The sequence below is a fragment of the Pteronotus mesoamericanus genome, unplaced genomic scaffold, assembly GCF_021234165.1.
Source record: "Pteronotus mesoamericanus isolate MK-2021 breed Mesoamerican mustached bat unplaced genomic scaffold, CSHL_Meso_final contig_33, whole genome shotgun sequence".
NCBI lineage: Eukaryota > Metazoa > Chordata > Mammalia > Chiroptera > Mormoopidae > Pteronotus > Pteronotus mesoamericanus.
The window spans coordinates 2,657,116-2,675,428 of NW_026555135.1; the positions used below are offsets into that span (position 1 = coordinate 2,657,116).

Genomic DNA, 18,313 nt, shown 5'->3' on the forward strand with positions numbered 1-18,313 from the left:
GAAATATAGTCAATAATATTGTGATAAGTTTGCACAGTGACAGATGATTCGTAGACTTAGTGTGGCGATCACACTGAAAGGTATGTAAATGTCGAATCACTATATTATACGCCGGAAACGAATATTATATTACATACCAACCATACGTACATAAAAAATAAATAAATGCACAGAGAACACTGCCTGGCAGACAGTAGTCACTCAGTGAATGAGTTTTCCATAACACGAAAACATTACTAACGGCTAAGATGGCAGTCACCAGAGAGAATAACTGCTAAAGGCTGGAACAGAGCTAGAAAAGGGTGAAGAACCAGTTCCTGATGGCCCTTTGGAAATTCTAAGTTTGGGGCGGAGGATACTCTAATTCCTCACACAAACCAAGTTTCCAGCCGCACCTGCCTGCGGCGTCGCTTCCGCCTCCGAGGCGTTCGCGGGGGCGACGTCCCGGTCTGGCGGGATGCACGCCTGCGAGGCTCACGGGGATCCCGGAGCCGATCCACAGTGGCGCCTGCCAATACCTTCTCCACCCCTTAGTAACCGCGACGCGGCCGCTAGCCGTGTGGATAGCAACCGGCGGCCGGAGCTTCTGACTACTACAAATCCCGGCAAGCCCCGCGGCCACTCCTGCCGGCAACCTCGCGTCAGCCAGGACTCCGCGCGGCACGTCACGGCGTGGTCTTCAGCCAATCGGCTTCGGACAAGTAGGAGTGGGAGGGAGACGCAGAGGCAGACAAGATGGCGGCGGCGGCAGCTGCACAGGGCGGGAGAAGTGGTGGCGGAGGCAGTAGTGGGTCTGGCAGTGGCCCAAGCTGCGGGACAGGTAGTGGCCGCAGCGGCTTGTTGGATAAGGTGAGGAGCCAGTTCTTGGGGACAGTCGAGGCCAGCGGAGGCCCGAGAGGCAGCGATCCAACCTTTCCATCCCCGCCCCCCTTTTCTTCATAGGTTTCTTAAGGCAGTACTGATCTGGCCCACCATGGGAAACTTAACGGGCGCTTGCAGTCTGCTCTCTCCGCACCTCAGCCCCGTCTCTTTCCTCTTTAGGTCTTATTCTCGGAAGTGTTCCTGGCCCTTCCTGCTGGTCACCACAGCTTCTTGCGATAACTTGATTATTCCCACATTTTCATCCGGCCATCGCTTTCCTCGGTGGTGCTGGGGTACGGTTGAATGTGCACCTTTTACCGAAGGGGAACACTGAAGCCTGAAGGAATGAAAGCAGATGCTGGAAGTCAGTAGCCCCCAAACTCCCCAGCACTTTTGCGTGGCGCTACAGATTCCAAACTGTTCCTCAGCCTTTTTCTTTTCGAAGTTTCTAGGCGTTTTATCACGATATTCCGAATACTCTTGAGTATTGATTTCCCCTGTTGGGCTGACAGGAAGCCTTCAAGATTTTTTTTTCTCCTGTCATCTTCACTCTCCCCTGCAGTCCGGCTCATTTCCCCCTGCTTTCTGCCTCCAAGTGTCCTAGGTGAATTGACTTCACGAGTTTGCTGATTGTTCCTGCTTGCCTCTTTCCCTCTCCTCCTATGTATATGTGTATGTGTATACACACACACACATTTTAAATTGCGGCCCTAGCAACAAGGGTTTAAAAGAAAAGAAAAAAGGAAACCTCTATTCCTGGGTTGGCCCTTCTTGTCCTTGCATAGTATCTTGGAAGAAACGTTTACATAGAGATCTGCGCCCTAGCACTGGTTCTGCCTCTAATTACCTGAGTGATCACGAAATATGTTTGTTGTCTATATCTTGTTTCCTCATCTGTGTAGCATCACCGTGCCCCAAGGTCCCTTCCAGTTCTTTCATTGTAGGGCCCTGGGCCAGTTTGATGAAAAATGTTAAGCATACTGTCTTTAATATAGTAAATAATCAGGAGTTTTCACTTTAATCGAAAACAGCTTTCAGACTTCGCTATGCCTAACACAGGGTATGTGCTTAAGAAATGAACATGTGGTCACGTTGAGGAGTCCTAATTTTCTTGCTTCACTTTTTGGGTGTCATTGGTTTTGAATGACATGGTTCTCACACTTTCAACTCTCTTTAAGGGACAGGAATGTGTTCTGGGGGTAGGAATGGTAAATTGTTCCAAGACATGTGAGAGTGTTGGGAATTGATCACCATTTTCATACACAAATCCTATCTTCCTCCTGGGTGAGCACCTCCCAGCCTGTGCTTATCCTATCCCGTTAACTGCTTTTATTCTTCCCATTTTTGGCTTATCACCCTCAAACGTTAAGCATGCATTTTGCCAAGGTAGTGATTACTGAAAAGTGTATGGCATCATTGTGTTATTGAACACAATGATCCCCTGGATTTGGGGATCCTAAGATTTGAGTGTTGAAGTAGCTCTGCTACTTTCAAACTGTGAAGACTTAGTTAACCTCATTTAGCTTCCCTTTCTTCGTCTGAAATGTTACGGCTTTGGGGAGAATCAAATGAAATGACATGCACTAATGATCTCTGTAACTTACAGTGTCTTACTTAATTCAAATGTGCAATGACAGAGGAATAAATCAGGAATCCTACTGTCAGAAAGTACTCAGTGCTCCTGAGTGTAGGACATGGGGTACCTAGAATGTTAAACGTAGAAGTATTTGGTGTGTTCAGTTGTGTGTTTTTTACAGAAGATCAAATGAGAGAGAAAATTAACCCTGAGATATAATTGATAAGGGGCTAAGGTCCTCAGGGAACGACTTCTTGTCTGAGAGTGGAGCTGGGACCTTTGGGGGGGAGAGAGGGAAGTCATACACTAGTTAATGTCCTTTAGCAAATATACACAGATGGTGCCTGATGTTTCTCTAGGAAACCTATAGTGACAAGATTGAAGAGAGGGCATGGATTTCTTGAAGTAGGAGTAGGAAACTGTTGAAGGGTTTTGAAAATTATTCAGATAGTTTGGAGGGGTAAAAACTAAAAGCCTTCTAATAACGCCTTATACCATATTAGTGTGTAGGGTTTAATGCAAAAAGAAAGACAAGTTTGAGTTCTAGTGCAGTGTGTTAAAAGCTATATGGTCTTGGATAGTCTGCTTAGTATTACTGAACTCAGCTTTTCTTAAGTAAATATCATGGATGGTCATATACGTATTGCAGGCTCGTTGTAAATATTAAGTTGTATAATATTGGTAAATGTTGTTGGTAAAGGGCTATAAAAATAGAATGACAAGGTGATGAGAACTTCTAACTTGAATAGCAGAAATAGATAAAAAGGCTTCACAAAAAAGCACTTGACAGAATTAACCAAGAAGTAAGATAGAAATAAGTCAAGAGCTGTTTAGGTACCTTCTCTTAGAAAATTTTATTTCTGCCTTACATTGAGTTGTTCCCCCTCTGAATTCTCTAGCATTTGTGGCACATGGGAATTAAGCTGTCACTTAATGTGACATACTGTTTTCTTATACCAATTTGTATTTGTCCTGTTTCCCATGAGAGGTTCTGGAATAAGTACTTGCAGTATTTTATTAAGTGGAGAAAAACTCAGTCTTCAGGAACAGCCTTAGAAGTTGGTGCTTCTAGTTCTGTGAAAACTGAGGCTACTGCGGAAGGGAATATGGGGGGAAAATGTTATTCTCAGTGGACCAGGATCTGAATGAATTGAGAAGCTTTCTCTCTGTGGGAATGAAAGGCTGTTACTTTACAGGTCTTTAATTTGATTTGTCTAGATTTTTTGGAGCGTTTTTATTTTATTTCCTGCAGCTGTATTCACTAGCCATAAACAAATGTAATAAAGAATGCAAGTGTGCTTATAGCTTTCCTTAAGTGGATGTGAATTTCTGTTCTTATGAAACTGACTTTAAGAACAAAGCAATTCTAGTTTCCTGATCTTAAAAATAGGTATGCAAATATATTCTTCTGAATTTCATCACAGAATAACTTAGGTCATTGCAGTAAATTACTTTGCTCAAATACATCAAAGCATTTTGTTCTACATAGCAGGCTATAAAGAAAAATTGCTTGCTTAATTTGTTTTGGCTATTAAAATTAATGTGTTGTATTAACTCATTCTTTCCAGAAACTATACCCAAATCCTCTTAACCTATTACCAAACTCTGTCTCCTGACTGGATTTGTTTTGACTATTAAAATATGGTATTAAGCCATACTTTCTAGAAGCTATATCCAGATTCTTTTAACTTCATAGCTGGATTTCTGTCTCCTGGCTGGACTGTCAGCTTAATCTTAAAAGGCCAGCTTTTATATCTTAGTTAAGAGCATAGGCTCTGGAGCCAGGCGATCTCTCTGACTTTGGATCCTGTCTCTGCCACTTAACAGGTGTATGTTCTTGAACAAGTTTGTAAATTTTGTTTCTCAGTTTCATTATCTGTAAAATGGCTGTAATTATAGTGTTTGCTTTAAAAGGTGGAGGTGTCTGGCACATAGTAAGTACTCAACAAATACATATAACTATTGCTAACTAGTGGCTATTCTGGGCTTCAGCTTCCTTAGATAAGTATTTTTCATAACATAATATTCAGACTGTCTACATCAGACCCCCTTGGGGTTCTAGTTAGAAATACAAACTTTTGGCCCTGGTTGGTGTGGCTCAGTGGATTGAGTGCTGATCTGCAAATTGAAAGGTCACTGGTTTGATTCCCAGTCAGGGCACATGCTTGGGTTGTGGGCCAGGTCCCCATTTGGGGGTGTGTAGGAGGCAATCAATTGATGTATCTCTTACACACTGATGTTTGTCCCTCTCTTTCTCCCTCCCTTCCTCTCTCTCTAAAAAAATAAACAAACAAACAAACAAACAAACAGCTTTTGGGACCTCATCCCAGACCTGCATTGGATTCTCTGAAGGTGGGGCCTAGACAAGTGTATGTTTTTATTTATTTCCTCTACATTTTAATAGTTATTTCTGGGTTGTGAATTACTGTCCTAGATGACTTTTTAAATCTCTCTGGTTCTAACATTTTAAGTTTGTTTTTTTTTTAAACTATTCTGATTAATCAATGGTTGTTTCTTTAAAATGCTTATAATGAAAAGAACTTGGGCGGGGCGGGGGGGGCGGGGAGACCTTGAAGCTCATCTCTCCCAGCCTCCTCATTTTGTAGACATGGACACAGTTGGAGATGGGAAGATGAAGCAATTTGCCCAAGACCACACAGTCAGTTAACAATCCAGAACCTGGCTTCCCCAGTTCTTAATCCAGTTTTCTTACCTTACTTAGTGCATTGCCTCTCATTCTGGAGCAGGCCATGTTCTAGCTAATGTGACAGTGGAAAGAACACCTGTTTTGTGATTGGAAGATTTAGGCTTAAGCCTTGGCTTTGTCACCTACCAACCACGTGTCTGTAGATGGGTCATGTATCCTCTTTTACTCTCAGTGATCTGTATCTTAGACTTCTGGGTTGTATGCCCGTATCCTGACCCAGCTCTGACAAAGACAGTGAACCGCTTTATGGCATTACTGTAAGTATATGTCTGTGTGTTTAAAGAAACAAGGGGCTGGCTTTTTAACATTGTGCTGCAAACTAACCTTTAATAGCATCTCAAAACTAATTTTTTTCATTATTTTTTATTTTAAAATTAAAAACATCTTTGTGTCAAAGGACGCCTTCTAGAAAGTGAAAAGACAAGCTACAGAATGAGAGAAAATACTTGCAAATCATATCTTATAAGCACCTAGTGTCTAGACTATATAAGAATCTTGTAACTCAATAATAAAAAGTCCAACTTTAAAAAGAATAAAGGATGTGAATAGACATTTCTCCTTAGAAGATAGATAGGCAATAAGCACATGAAAAGATCCTCAGCATATTAGAGAAATGCAAATCAATGAGATACCACTTTACACTCACTAGTAGGGCTATTAAAAAAAAGTGTTGGTGAGGATGTAGAGAAACTGGAGCCTTCTTACGTTGCTGGTGGGAATGTGAAGTGAGGCAGCCACTTTGGAAAACAGTTCCTCAGAAAGTTAAGCGTAGTTACCACATGACTTGGCATATTCCAGTTCTAGGTCTAAAGGCATGAGAATTGAAAAGGTCTATCTGCACAAAAACGTGTACACAAATGATTAAAGCAGCATTATTCACAGTAGCCAAAAGGTGGACACAACTCAAGTATTCATCAATAGATGTATGGGTAAACAAAATGTATATCCATGCAGGGAACATTTGGGTGTAGAAAGGAATGAAGTACTGATACATGTGACAAAATGGATGAACCTTTAAAACAGGTTCAGTAAGAGAAGTCAGTCACAAAAGGCAGCATATTGTATAATTCCATTTAATATACAAAAATGTCCAGAATAGGCCAATCCATTCAGACAAAAAGTAGATTAATGGTTGCCAGAGCTGGAGGGCGACGGAGGGGAGTGGCTGCTTATGGATGTGAGGTTTCTTTGTAGGGTGATGAACGTATTCTGGAATTAGATAGTGGTGATGGTTGCACAACCTTGTGGGTATAATTGAAAAACTGCTGAATTGTACATTTTAAAATGGTGAGTTTTATAGTATGTGAATTGTATTTTAATTTAAACTTTTTGAAAATCTTAACAATGTTTATGGAGTAACCTTTGAAGCTTCAAATTATTAATATTATTATTAACTGCTTATTCACCATTATGGAACTCAGTGATACCACAGAAGTTAATAAGCTGCATCTATGGGTCCCTTTTTTTTTACTGTTGCCTGTACCATTTCTGTGCCACGACCCCCCTCTTGTCAAATCTCAATAGTAGTTTTTCATATTACTTGATCTTTCAGTAGTATTTGACTCACTGATCACTTCTTTCTTGAAGTATTTCCTTTATGTGGCTTCAAGAACACTACTTGTCCCTGGTTTCTTTCCTCCATTGGTTCGAGTGTCTCTGTCCCTCTCCCTCTCCCTTTCTCTTTTTGTTTGCATGTTTTTTGTCTTCTCCCTGACCTGTAAATGTTGGTAAGCCTCTGGCCCTCTCCTCTTATCTACACTCATCCCAAAGAGATACCCAGTGTCATGGCTTAAATATCATCTATAAGTTAATGACTTCCACATTTATATGTATAACCTAGACTCAGACTTACATGTCCAACTGCCTACTTGCCATCTCCAGTGAGATGTCTATATGATAAATACCTAATAATTACTGTTATAAACAATGCTGCTTTATAGCCTTGTATATTATTTCATGTCTGTGCAGGTACAGAAATATTCCCAGAAGTGGGGAGTTGAATCCAAGGTGTTAAATTGTCTTCCAGAGGTGGTGTACTGTTTTGAATTTCTGCCACCAGTGTGTAAGAGAATCACTTCCCTTTAAGTAGCACAATATTTGGTAACCTTTCTCAACCTCTGTAGGTAAAGGAAATTGCAGCGGGGTTTGTCTGAAAGTCATATGTGGTATAACTTGGTTTTTAATTCAAAATGTTTTTTCCAACAGACTACACTGGATTTTCCTATAGTTAAGACATGCTGGTAAAACATAAAAGGTGTTAACTGACAAAGATATATTAATGGAGAACTTCCTCATTCTGTTACTGTCTGAAAGTCCATAGATACATATTTTCCGAGTTTTGTTGTCACAGAATGAAAGGATGACCAAGTGGAGATCTTTTCTATACTCATATTTGGGTAGACAGGGATGGGGTATGTGAGTTCACACTGTAGACACCATAGCCCATGTAAGTGTTCTGGTTTTGGGCTTGTAGATTTTGACATCTCAGCACAGACACTGGTAACATCATGCGTACCACCTGATTCTAGTGACCCTCATCTCCTTCACCTTCATTTCTAAGTGTTTTGTCTTTTAGCTGTCCAACATCAGAAGACAAAGAGTAAATGATACCTATACTTAACGATGTTCTCAAGGAGATGTAGTTCATTTTACTTTCAGTAAGATACCATATCTCTTGATGTACAACTCTTCTATTTGTTTTACAGTGGAAGATTGATGATAAGCCTGTAAAAATTGACAAATGGGATGGATCAGCTGTGAAAAATTCTTTGGACGATTCTGCCAAAAAGGTACTTTCTTGAGGTGGAGGTCTGTTAGCATGTGTACAGCTGATGGTTCACTTGCAGAATCTTTTCCTTCTGTCACTTGGAATGACCTTAGTTTTCAATCTTAGTAATTGAGCCAGAAAACAGCTTCTCAATCTACAGTGTATGTAGAGGAGAATGTGTTAAAATATAAATCTTAGCTACCCCAAGTAAGTCCTCAAATTCTCTAACGTTTCAATTTCAGAAAGTTGTTAATCTATTGTTTTTGAGGTTAATTAGCCAAGAGTAAAGAAGGTTGAGGAAATATAAGACATTTATTCATAACTGATCATCTCTCCATTTAAAAAGGGAAAAGAAAATTTTAGCTTCATCCTAGGGATTAAAAAAATATATGAGAAGTTGATGAACTTTGTCCCTGGGATCCATTGTAAACAGCTTGAATCTTTTTGCTTGGAGTGGTAAAATTCTGATTAGAGAGAAATACTTGGTAACTTATATGATTCTAATGTAGCTTTTATCATGGAAATTAAAAATAAAAGCAGGTTCTAGGAAGAAAGCAGTCCTGTTAGCTTGATTACTTGTTCTTCTTACTAGGTACTTCTGGAAAAGTACAAGTATGTGGAGAATTTTGGTCTAATTGACGGTCGCCTCACCATCTGTACCATCTCCTGTTTCTTTGCCATAGTAGCTTTGATTTGGGATTATATGCATCCCTTTCCAGAGTCCAAGCCTGTTTTGGCTTTGTGCGTCATCTCATATCCTTTATTTGTACTCAGGTTTGTTTTCTAGTGACTCTCTTAAAATCTCTACTGATAATGTCCTTGCTCCCTATAAAAAACAAACTTTGATTTGAGGGCCTGCTAATGTTAAAATTTTACATTATCAGCTGTGGGAATCTGAAAATTTACGTAATTATCATTGATTTTTTAAATTTAATATGGTTATTTTTATCTTTAATTCTATTTAGTTATTAACATAGAGGTTATTATAATCCAAGTGTGAGCACCTGATAGCAAAACACAGTACTAGTGACGACTCAGCTCTTCTTATTTCTAGTCCGAAACTTCTCCCATTAGACCAGGTTGCTTCAAGCCGCTTATTCCAGGATATTAGGAAAAGATCAGATTTCGGAGGTTCATATCAGTGTCAGGTTTCCTCGAAGCTGAGGGGCTGGACTGGGGGTTACTACTGAGCATGACTTATAGGTGTGGCTTGTGTAACAGTGGACGAAAGAACCTATTCTGGAGCTAGGAAAACCTGGGTTTGAGATCCAAGATGTTTTGTGATCTTGTGCTAATAAGAGCTTAACTTTTTTGAGATTGTATGCTGTGCATTTATAAATATGGGTAATATATACTCAGAATTATTATAAAGATTAAATAAGATACTATATAATGTGTTTGCTATGTAATTGGTTCTGAAATGTTTTCTTTCTCTTGTCTTTTTTGTGATAAATGTAGAATCATGTTTGTTACCTACCCAGCTTGATTATTTCTCAAAAGGCTGAATATTACGAACTTTTATTACACTATTACTATTATTACAAAAGTAACACATATTCATAATAACAGTTTTCTTGCAGTTCTCACCCCTTCCTCCCAAGTCAGTCTGTACATACTGTTCTTTTCTTTTTAACTTAAATGTGTTGATGTCTTTCCATACTAGAGTATATAGGTCTGCCTCATTCTTAATAGCCACATTGTGTTATTGAGTGCCTGCTATGTGCCATTAGTGTAATAATTGTTTAAAACTAATCATTTTGGTAGGCAGTTTACTCTTCTTAACAATATTGCCACAACCTAAAATATTTCTAAAATCTCCATTTTGGGAATTTTTCTTCAAAAATTTCTAAATGGCATTTAGCAAGCCATTTAATAAAGCAGGTCCTGACCAAAAATGATATTATCCACATTGATTTCAAATCATAGTTCCTAGACTTGGCATCTACACATTATCCTATTATGAAATTTTTCACTATTAAGGCAGTTGAAAAGAATATGTCATAGGTTCTGGAGACAGTTTCCAAAGTAGTTCCAAAGAGATTGGAAGTATGAGAATAACATTATAAAATCTGGCCTCCTGAGAGAACTAATTACTTTGATGGAATTTTAATTGTTTGGTTAAATTTGTCTAAAACAAAGTAAGATCTTGCCATTTTTATAATCATGTCAGTTTAATATATAATAGTAATGACTACTTTTATAAATGTCTTCTGTGTGCTAGACACTTAAAAATAAAAAGTCAGTATTATCCCCATTTTAGAGGTGACAGTTAAGCCTTGGGGAAGGTAGTAATGTATCAAGGTTACATTGGTTAAAAGCTAGAATTCAAATATAAGGCTGCCTCACTCCAAAGCCCATATACTTTGCACTATACTTTCCTGCCTCAAATTGTCATAAAATTTAAATTACACAATGTATGAAAAGTTCTTACACCAATTTCTGGTGCATAGTAGTTAACACTGTCAAAATGTTAAGTTAACACTATCAAAAACTGAATATAATAATAAGCTATATGCATATAGGAAGTAATTGTTCTTATAGTAAACTGTAATCTGAAGTCACTTATTTTCTCTTTCAATGACCCTTGAAATTTGTTGAGCTTGGTCAAGTCCACTGTGATTATTAGTTTTGTATTTCATAGAGGAATAAGCATAAGTTTTGACAAGCCTGTACATGTTATCCTTGAACAGAAAAAATGAGAGCTGGTTTACGCCCTGTACCCTTTTTCTTTCTTCCCTTTTGAAATATTTCCCTTTGAAGTATTCTAACTTGCTTCTCTTGGTACATAAACATAAGGATAAAAATGAGATAGCTAAATTTTCAATGTTTTTGTAGCAAGACAGAATTTTTTTTTTTAATTAGTTTTGGTAGCCCTTGTTTGTCAATTTGTGTTAGTTCTCTTTGGTGTATATGTTTATGCATTTTCCCCTTAACTTTATTTGAACCTATTTTGTGATGATGGGGATCCTGACCATTTATACCTCATATAAAGAGAAGAGCATCTTTCTCGTGGCTCACAGGAAAGATCCTACAGGAATGGATCCTGATGATATTTGGCAACTGTCCTCCAGCCTCAAAAGGTATGACTGTCCTCACAGATTCTTAAATCCTGGTGTTGGCTTTTTTTGGGGTGTTGAGTCATTATCAGCAACAGACAGACTATTAATAGGCCTGTTGTATGCCGATCATAGTAGTAGTCATGTAAAGTGAAGAAAGGGGTATGAATAATCTAGAAAATTTTTCTGAGCATTGCAGTTCTGAGCTTGCATTATCACAGATATGCTCTGAAGATAAACTCTAGGAGAAGGTACTTTGGTGGAAGAAAGAAGAATGATTCTCTTTTCCCTTGTGGCTAATTAACTGAGTCAATTAGAGTGCAGAATTATAAACGCCAAAGGTGTGAAGTCAGTTATCTTGGAAGAACCCCATTAGCTGCCATTTCTTCTATGATCCTGGGTGTACTCTGTGCAGTCAGGAATCTCTGAAGCAATGGACCAGGCAACTCAGAGAAGGACAGTTCAGTCCGTTTCTGACCAGCATGGACTACCACTTTGCCCAACTGACAACTGAGCAAAGTTTTTCTAGGTATCCAGAAAAAGGTTCAAATTCCAACTCCTCTCTTTCCAGCTTTAGCAGAGTCAAAAATAACTTGTAGAGTTGTTGGGAAGATGGAAGACTAGTTATAATAATAGCAAACTTTACTGAGCATATAGTGGATATTGTGCTAAGTGCATGATCTTATATAAACTTTAGAACAACTCATTTTATAAACAAGAACACAGGCCCACATGGTTCATTTCATTCTTCCAGGGTCATACAACTCAAAAGTGAATTCTGTAGGTATTCAAACACATGGTGCAGTTTCTAGCATATAGTAGGCTCTCAAATTATAAGTACAATTATTCACAAATATGAAGGTGAGTATAGCATCAATGCCAAAAAGCATCTCATCACCAACTTGCAGAGATGCCTATGGGGAGGAGCAGCCCTTCATTCCGATGTTGCGGCTGAGTTCTTATCTCCTGGCAGGATTCCTAACTGCTCTTTTGGCATTAGCCATCCTAAATCTACACCCTGTGCCAGGCCACTGAAGTAGACTTGCAGAATTCTAGACCCTAACAACATCTTGATTTCATTATTTTCATTCTGATATGTTTTTTAAAATAGCTTTATTGAAATATAATTCACATACCATTCAGTTTACCCATTTAAAGTGTACAGTTCAGTGGTTGCTAGTGTATTTACAAATATCACTACATTCGATTTTAGAACATTTTCATCACCTCAAAAATAAAGCCTATACCCTTTAGCTATCATCTCCCTATCCCTCCATTCCCCACAACCTTAAGTAACCACTGATCTACTTTCTGTCACTGTAGATTTTCGTGTTTTAGATATTTCATATGAACGAATCATATAATACGTGATTTTTTTGTGACAGGCTTCTTTCACTTAGCCAGATGTTTTCAAGGTTTATCCATGGTGTATCATGTATCAATATTTTATTTATTTTTATGCTGAATAATGTTCCACTGCATGTATATACCACATTGTGCTTATCCATTTATTAGCTGGTGGACATTTGAGTTGTTTCCACCTTTTGGCTATTACAAATAATGTGGCTCTAAACATTTGTGTGAAGTTTTTATGTGGACATATATTTTCATTTTTTAGGAAATATATCTAGGAGAAGAATTGCTGGGTCATAATGGTAACTCTTTTTAAATTGCTTGAGGAACTGCCAGATTGTTTTCCAAACAGCTGGACCATTTTAAATCCCCACCAGCAGTGTATGAGGGCTCTGATTTTTCCATATTCCCCACTGATTTTTACCAGCTGCCAATTGTTGGTGCCTGTGGAGAAGAAATATGTCACCTCTGTTCTTTCTGATTGCAGTTAAATATAGACCCACTTCCCTCTCCTTGAAGGAAGCTCCTGGTTCATTGGCACTCTCTGTAACATAGCTCTTTCCAGAAGTGTTCGTGATTCAGTATCCTAGTAGGTGATTATTCCAGTACTCTGGCCCCTCAGTTTTCCTCCTTTTTTATTATCTTTTTTCCTACAAGTCTTAAGCACTTATTTCCCTGGGCATACACTAGACTTTGCTGTTACTGACAACTAATTACCTTCAGTAATTTCAGTTTTAAGTATCTCATTCTCTGCTGCTTCCTATTTTTCTGCTTCCAATTTTTCTGGTTTATCTCCTTGCAGATCTTTTGTCCTAAGAGTTCTTCAGCCCCATGCCTACCACCTTTTCACTGTCCTCCTTCCCCTCACTTTCTCCTTACCTAGTTTAGATTCCACGTCATTTCTGTCACCTAGTTACTCTCTCATGTCTCAGGGGTCCACCCCTGTGGTGTTTCTGCGTCACACTGGAGGAAGAGTTGTCTTGGGCCACATGTTAAATACATTGTGATGTGTAATCACAGAAAAAAATCTCAGTGTTTTAAGTAAATTAATGATTTTGTGTTGGGCTGCATTCACAGCCATCGTAGGCTGCATGTGGCCCGTGGCCCGCAGGTTGGACATCCTTAGAGGCTCTTCCATACCTTTTTCTCTATCTTCAAACCTTCTCTCCTCCTCCTGCGCTTTTACTCTCAGCTTCTTTTATTCATGAGAAGATTGAAATAACCAGCAGTCTTGTGTCATTACCTGCTCATCATATTCTGCCTTTCTAAATTCCTATCTGAAACCTCCTCTCCATTTGTCCACTAGATTTTTTTTTTCAGATGAAACTTTTATTTTTATTGTTATTCTATTGCAGTTGTCCCAGTTTTCCCACTTTACTCTCCTCCTCCTAGCCTGCCCCACCCCCAGCTCTCAGTCAATCCCCACACTGTTATCCATGTCCATGGGCCATTCATATATGTTCTTTGACTAGTCCCTTCCCCTTCCTTCCTCTGTCCGTCTGTTCCATGTTTTCATATCTCTGGTTCTATTTTGCTCATTAGTTTATTTTGTTCATTAGATTCCTCTTATAAGTAAGATCACATGGTATTTTTCATCATCCATCTACTGAGTTATTTCACGTAGCAAAATAATCTCCAGTTCCATCCATGCTGTCGCGAAGGGTAGGAGTTCTTTCTTTCTGCTGTGTAGTATTCCTTTGTATAAATGTTCCACAGTTTTTTGATCCACTCACTGATGGGCACTTAGGCTGTTTCCGGCACTTGGCTACTGTAAATTGCACTGCTATCAACATGGGTGCATTTGTTCTTTTGAATTGGTGTTTTGGGATTCTTAGGGTATAATCCCGTCAGTATCCACTAGATTCTTACCTCTTCTCATTTACTTGATGTTTTTTCTTCTGCTGAACTGTTCTTTCTGGCATATAAACAAGCTGTAATTTCTCCCAACTAAAAAAAAAAGTTTTCTTTCCCCTTATTCTCCTCACACATTGTCTTCATTTCTCTGCCCACTTTTTCTTCTTCTCCCATGGTCTCCTGATCTGTTGTTGTCGTCACTTTTCTTTCCTCATTGTACTTGACCTATCAGCATTTGACACAGTGGATTACTCTCCTTGTTACACTTCTCTTTTTTTTTTTAAATTAGGCTTCTAGGATACCATAATCTTCTAATTTTCTTCTTACTCTAATGTCTTTCCTTAGTCTCTCTTGTAATTTTTCATTATTCCCTTTCTCTAAATTTGAAATGTGACCAGTGCTTATTCCTAGCAGCTCTTCTCTTTATTCACTCATTAGGTATAATATTGCTAGACTTTCAAGATTTCAAATACCAAGTATATGATGAAGATCTTTAAATCAGAATTTTCGTCCTAGATCTCTACTACAAGCTCCAAACGTATCCCAGCTTTCTATTTGACATTGGATCCTAATGAGCATCTCAAAATTGACACATCCAAAACATAACTCTTCTATCCCTCATTTAAACTTGCTTTTCCCATCTCAATAACTGGTTGGCAATTCCATCCTTCTAATTACTTAGGCCAGAATTCAGGAATAATTTTTACTCCTCTCTCATTTCTTCCAACAGTTCCTGTCAACTCTACCTTCTGAAATATAGTCAGTATGCCACTTACCCATCTCCACTGCTACCATCAGCTCTCAGTTAGGCTACTGTAATAATGTCCTAATGGACCTCTGCAGCTGGTCTCCCTGTCCAGTCTATTCCCAGTGCATCAAGTAGAGTGATCCTTTCCTTCCTTCCTTCCTTTCTTTTTTTAAATTTTATTTACTTGTTTTTAGAGGGAAAGAGGGGAGAAAGAGAGAGAGAGAGAGAGAGAGAGAGAAACATCAATGTGAGAAATGCTGATTGGTTGCCTCTCATACATGCCCCAGCCAGGTACCTGACCTGGAAACAACCGGCGACCTTTCACTTTGTGGGATGACACCCATCCAACTGAGCCACACTGGTCAGAGTCTGAGTGATCCTTTTAAAACTTAAGACAAATCAACTCAACCCTCTGCTCAAAACCCCCTCTCGAGAAAAAACTAAAATCTTAAGCACAGCTTCGAAATCCACACTTACTATTCTTTGTACTCCCCCATGTGCGGAGACATCCTGTGCCTTTTAGCCTCTCCCACTCCATTATGTTCTTTTCTCGTTGGTCTCTTTTCTGTTCTTCACACATTTGAAGCATGTTCTTACCTCAGGACCACTGCATTTGCTATTCTTCTGCCTGAAATATTCTTTTTTCAGGTAGTTTGTTCTCTTACCTTCTTTAGGGCTCTGCCCAAACATCAGCTTGGTGAAGCCTCTCCTACCTACCATATTTAAAAGAAACATTGTATTTTTAAAATTTTATTGTTGATTTCCTTATACACACTGAAAGTCCCCAAAGGCAGAGATTTGTATTATGCTCACTGCTGTATATCTTTAGCATCTGAAACTGCCTGACATACGTATTTGAGGCTGAATAAAATATTTCTTGAATTAATGATTAGCTTTCTAAAATGCATTAAATTACAACTCGCCAGATCATGTTCTACTGTCAAAGCCATTGAGCTATCAATGGAACTGGGCCCCAAATCCAAATATTACTGTGATATATCAATTAGGAGCAGTTGGTCAGAGCTTGAGAAAAGTTTATGAGGTGTTGAAAATTGTTCAAGGACCTTCATTTCCTGTCTACTCAGGTTGGGAATATCTGGCTAGATGACAGATTATTAAGGTATGATTTATTTCACTGATTAATGATAGGCACTGTTTTAACTATTACGGTAATCCTGAAAAGTAGGTGGTAGTTTTCTTATTTTAAATATGTAGAAACAGATCAAGCAACTGCTTCCTCTAAAGGTAATACCAGCCTGACAAGCCACTGAATATGCCCTAATTAAATGAAGGCAGAAACACGTGTGGATTGGGGAGAACTGTCAGCCTTCCAGAGGCTGATGTACAGAGGTGTTCAACACTTTGGCATCTCTGGGCCATATTGGAAAGAAGAATTGTCTTGGGCCACACATTAAATACACAAACATTAATGAAAACTGATGAGCAAAAAAAGATTTTAAGTAAATTTATTTTGTCTTGGGCCGCATTCATAGACATCCTGGGCCACATGAGGGCCGTGGGTTGGATACCCCTGTACCTTCTTGAATGGCTGGAGATAGTAAAGGCGTTTCAGATACCTTAAGGAGAAGCTAAGGAATCTCTGGAGTTCATGGAGTAAAAGACCTAGTCTGGGATCAAGGTAGAACCTGGAGCTAGATTGGCTACAGGTTATTAAGGACAGAGCAGCCTGGAATTGGGGAACACGTGTCGAAACAAGGGTTCTTCATTTATTTATTAAAATGTGATTGTCCACCAAATACCAAGCTAAGAATAGACTAAGACAGAATTCTTGCCCTCAGAGAATTTCTGAGTCCAGTGAAGCATACAAATACATAAACATTATTTCAATAGGTAATTTCATTGGTAGCATGGGAGCCTGTCATTAAACCTGGCACATGGTAGACACTCAATATTTGTCTGCTGATTGATGGTGCCATGGAAGACAAAGAAGAGAAATCTGGTCCAGTTAGGAAAGCTTTCCCAAAGAAGTTTATGCCCTGGTATTAACAAATGCGAACCAGTCAGTGAGGTTGGAGAGAGGTGTATATTAGGAAAACTCTTCTAGCATAACAAGTGTAAAGTCCAGAGTTGAGAGAAGATGGTCCACATGGCATAACAGTCTACAACAAGGTAAAGAAGGTACACAGCAATTAAATCGGGGAAGACATGGGAACACCTATAAGCTAGAATTTGTGTATCTTGAAGGTAGTTAGATTTCTTCCTTTTTAAAGAGAATAAATCTTTGTGTAGGCCTCTTAACCCTATTCTTTGACAATACTTGGTGCTCTACCGTTACTGGTCGAATCTCTGTGTTTGTTTTTTTATTTATTATCTTCGCTTAGGTTTGATGACAAATACACTCTGAAGCTGACCTTCATCAGTGGAAGAACAAAGCAGCAGCGAGAAGCTGAGTTCACAAAGTCCATTGCTAAGTTTTTTGACCACAGCGGGACACTGGTCATGGATGCCTATGAGCCTGAAATATCCAGGCTCCATGACAGTCTTGCCACAGAAAAAAAAATAAAATAGCCAATTCTAAAAACAGCCATCTTTTTGAAGCATCATGCGAAATCAAGGGTTGAGGGGGAAAGAAGCAGAGAAAAGTAAGAAGTGTTAAATGTTCTTGTTTTGTCCTGAAACTTAGTCCATTCTGGATAATTAGGGTTTTATCTGAGATATGAAAAATTGTAGCTCTGGTATCTAGCTGTAGCCTCCTTGGTCTGTTAATTACATTGTTCTGATTTGCTTTTCTGGAAAAACATTTTTGCTAAAAACCAAACAGACTTTCTCCTTCCTGTCTAGCAGTATACTATAGCTTTGTGCCATGCAGCAATAGAAGACTCCCTTTTTAAAATTGCTAATCTGTTGCTGATTTTATTGTGTTAATTCCTGTTTAATAGTTATTTCCCTTAATTCAGGATACAATTTCTTGTGTACATCCTCACACACCATTTTTTTTATGGTGTGCATTTATCTAACTTGGGATGAATTGGGAAAAAATAGCTTTTTCATTTGTTTAAAACAGACCTTCTGCCTGTTACATTTTGTGTGCTCTTAACCAATTAAAGAAGCCAATAACATTTTTAGTTTTATATTGTCTATGCTTTTCACTAGTATATCCCTGTTGATTTGCTGATTTGTTTGTGTCCTTTATTATATGCCATTAAAATTTTTTTTCAGTAAAAGGAAAGGTGTGACAATGTAGAATTTTCGATGGATAGTTTTGATAGGAGGAACAGAGCAGTAAGTGTTAACAGTCTTACTCTACTGTAGGTTTCCTTTCATCTCTAGGCTGTTTTACTGGTCAGAGGCTCCTGAGAATCTGTAGTGAGAAGCTTTCCAGTGATAATAGTAATGGCACTCAGTACTTACTTTCATCAGGTGGCGTTCC

General features: G+C 38.7%; 1 protein-coding gene across 1 annotated transcript; it reads left to right on the forward strand.

Annotated features, from left to right (window-relative positions):
• Positions 1-710: 710 nt before the first annotated feature.
• Positions 711-18,002, forward strand: SPCS2 (signal peptidase complex subunit 2). Its single transcript, XM_054576270.1, has 5 exons — positions 711-849; positions 7,850-7,933; positions 8,504-8,663; positions 10,856-10,991; positions 17,265-18,002. Exons 1-5 carry the CDS (start codon positions 736-738, stop codon positions 17,449-17,451), a joined length of 681 nt encoding a protein of 226 aa, XP_054432245.1. The 5' UTR covers positions 711-735; the 3' UTR covers positions 17,452-18,002.
• Positions 18,003-18,313: the final 311 nt, after the last annotated feature.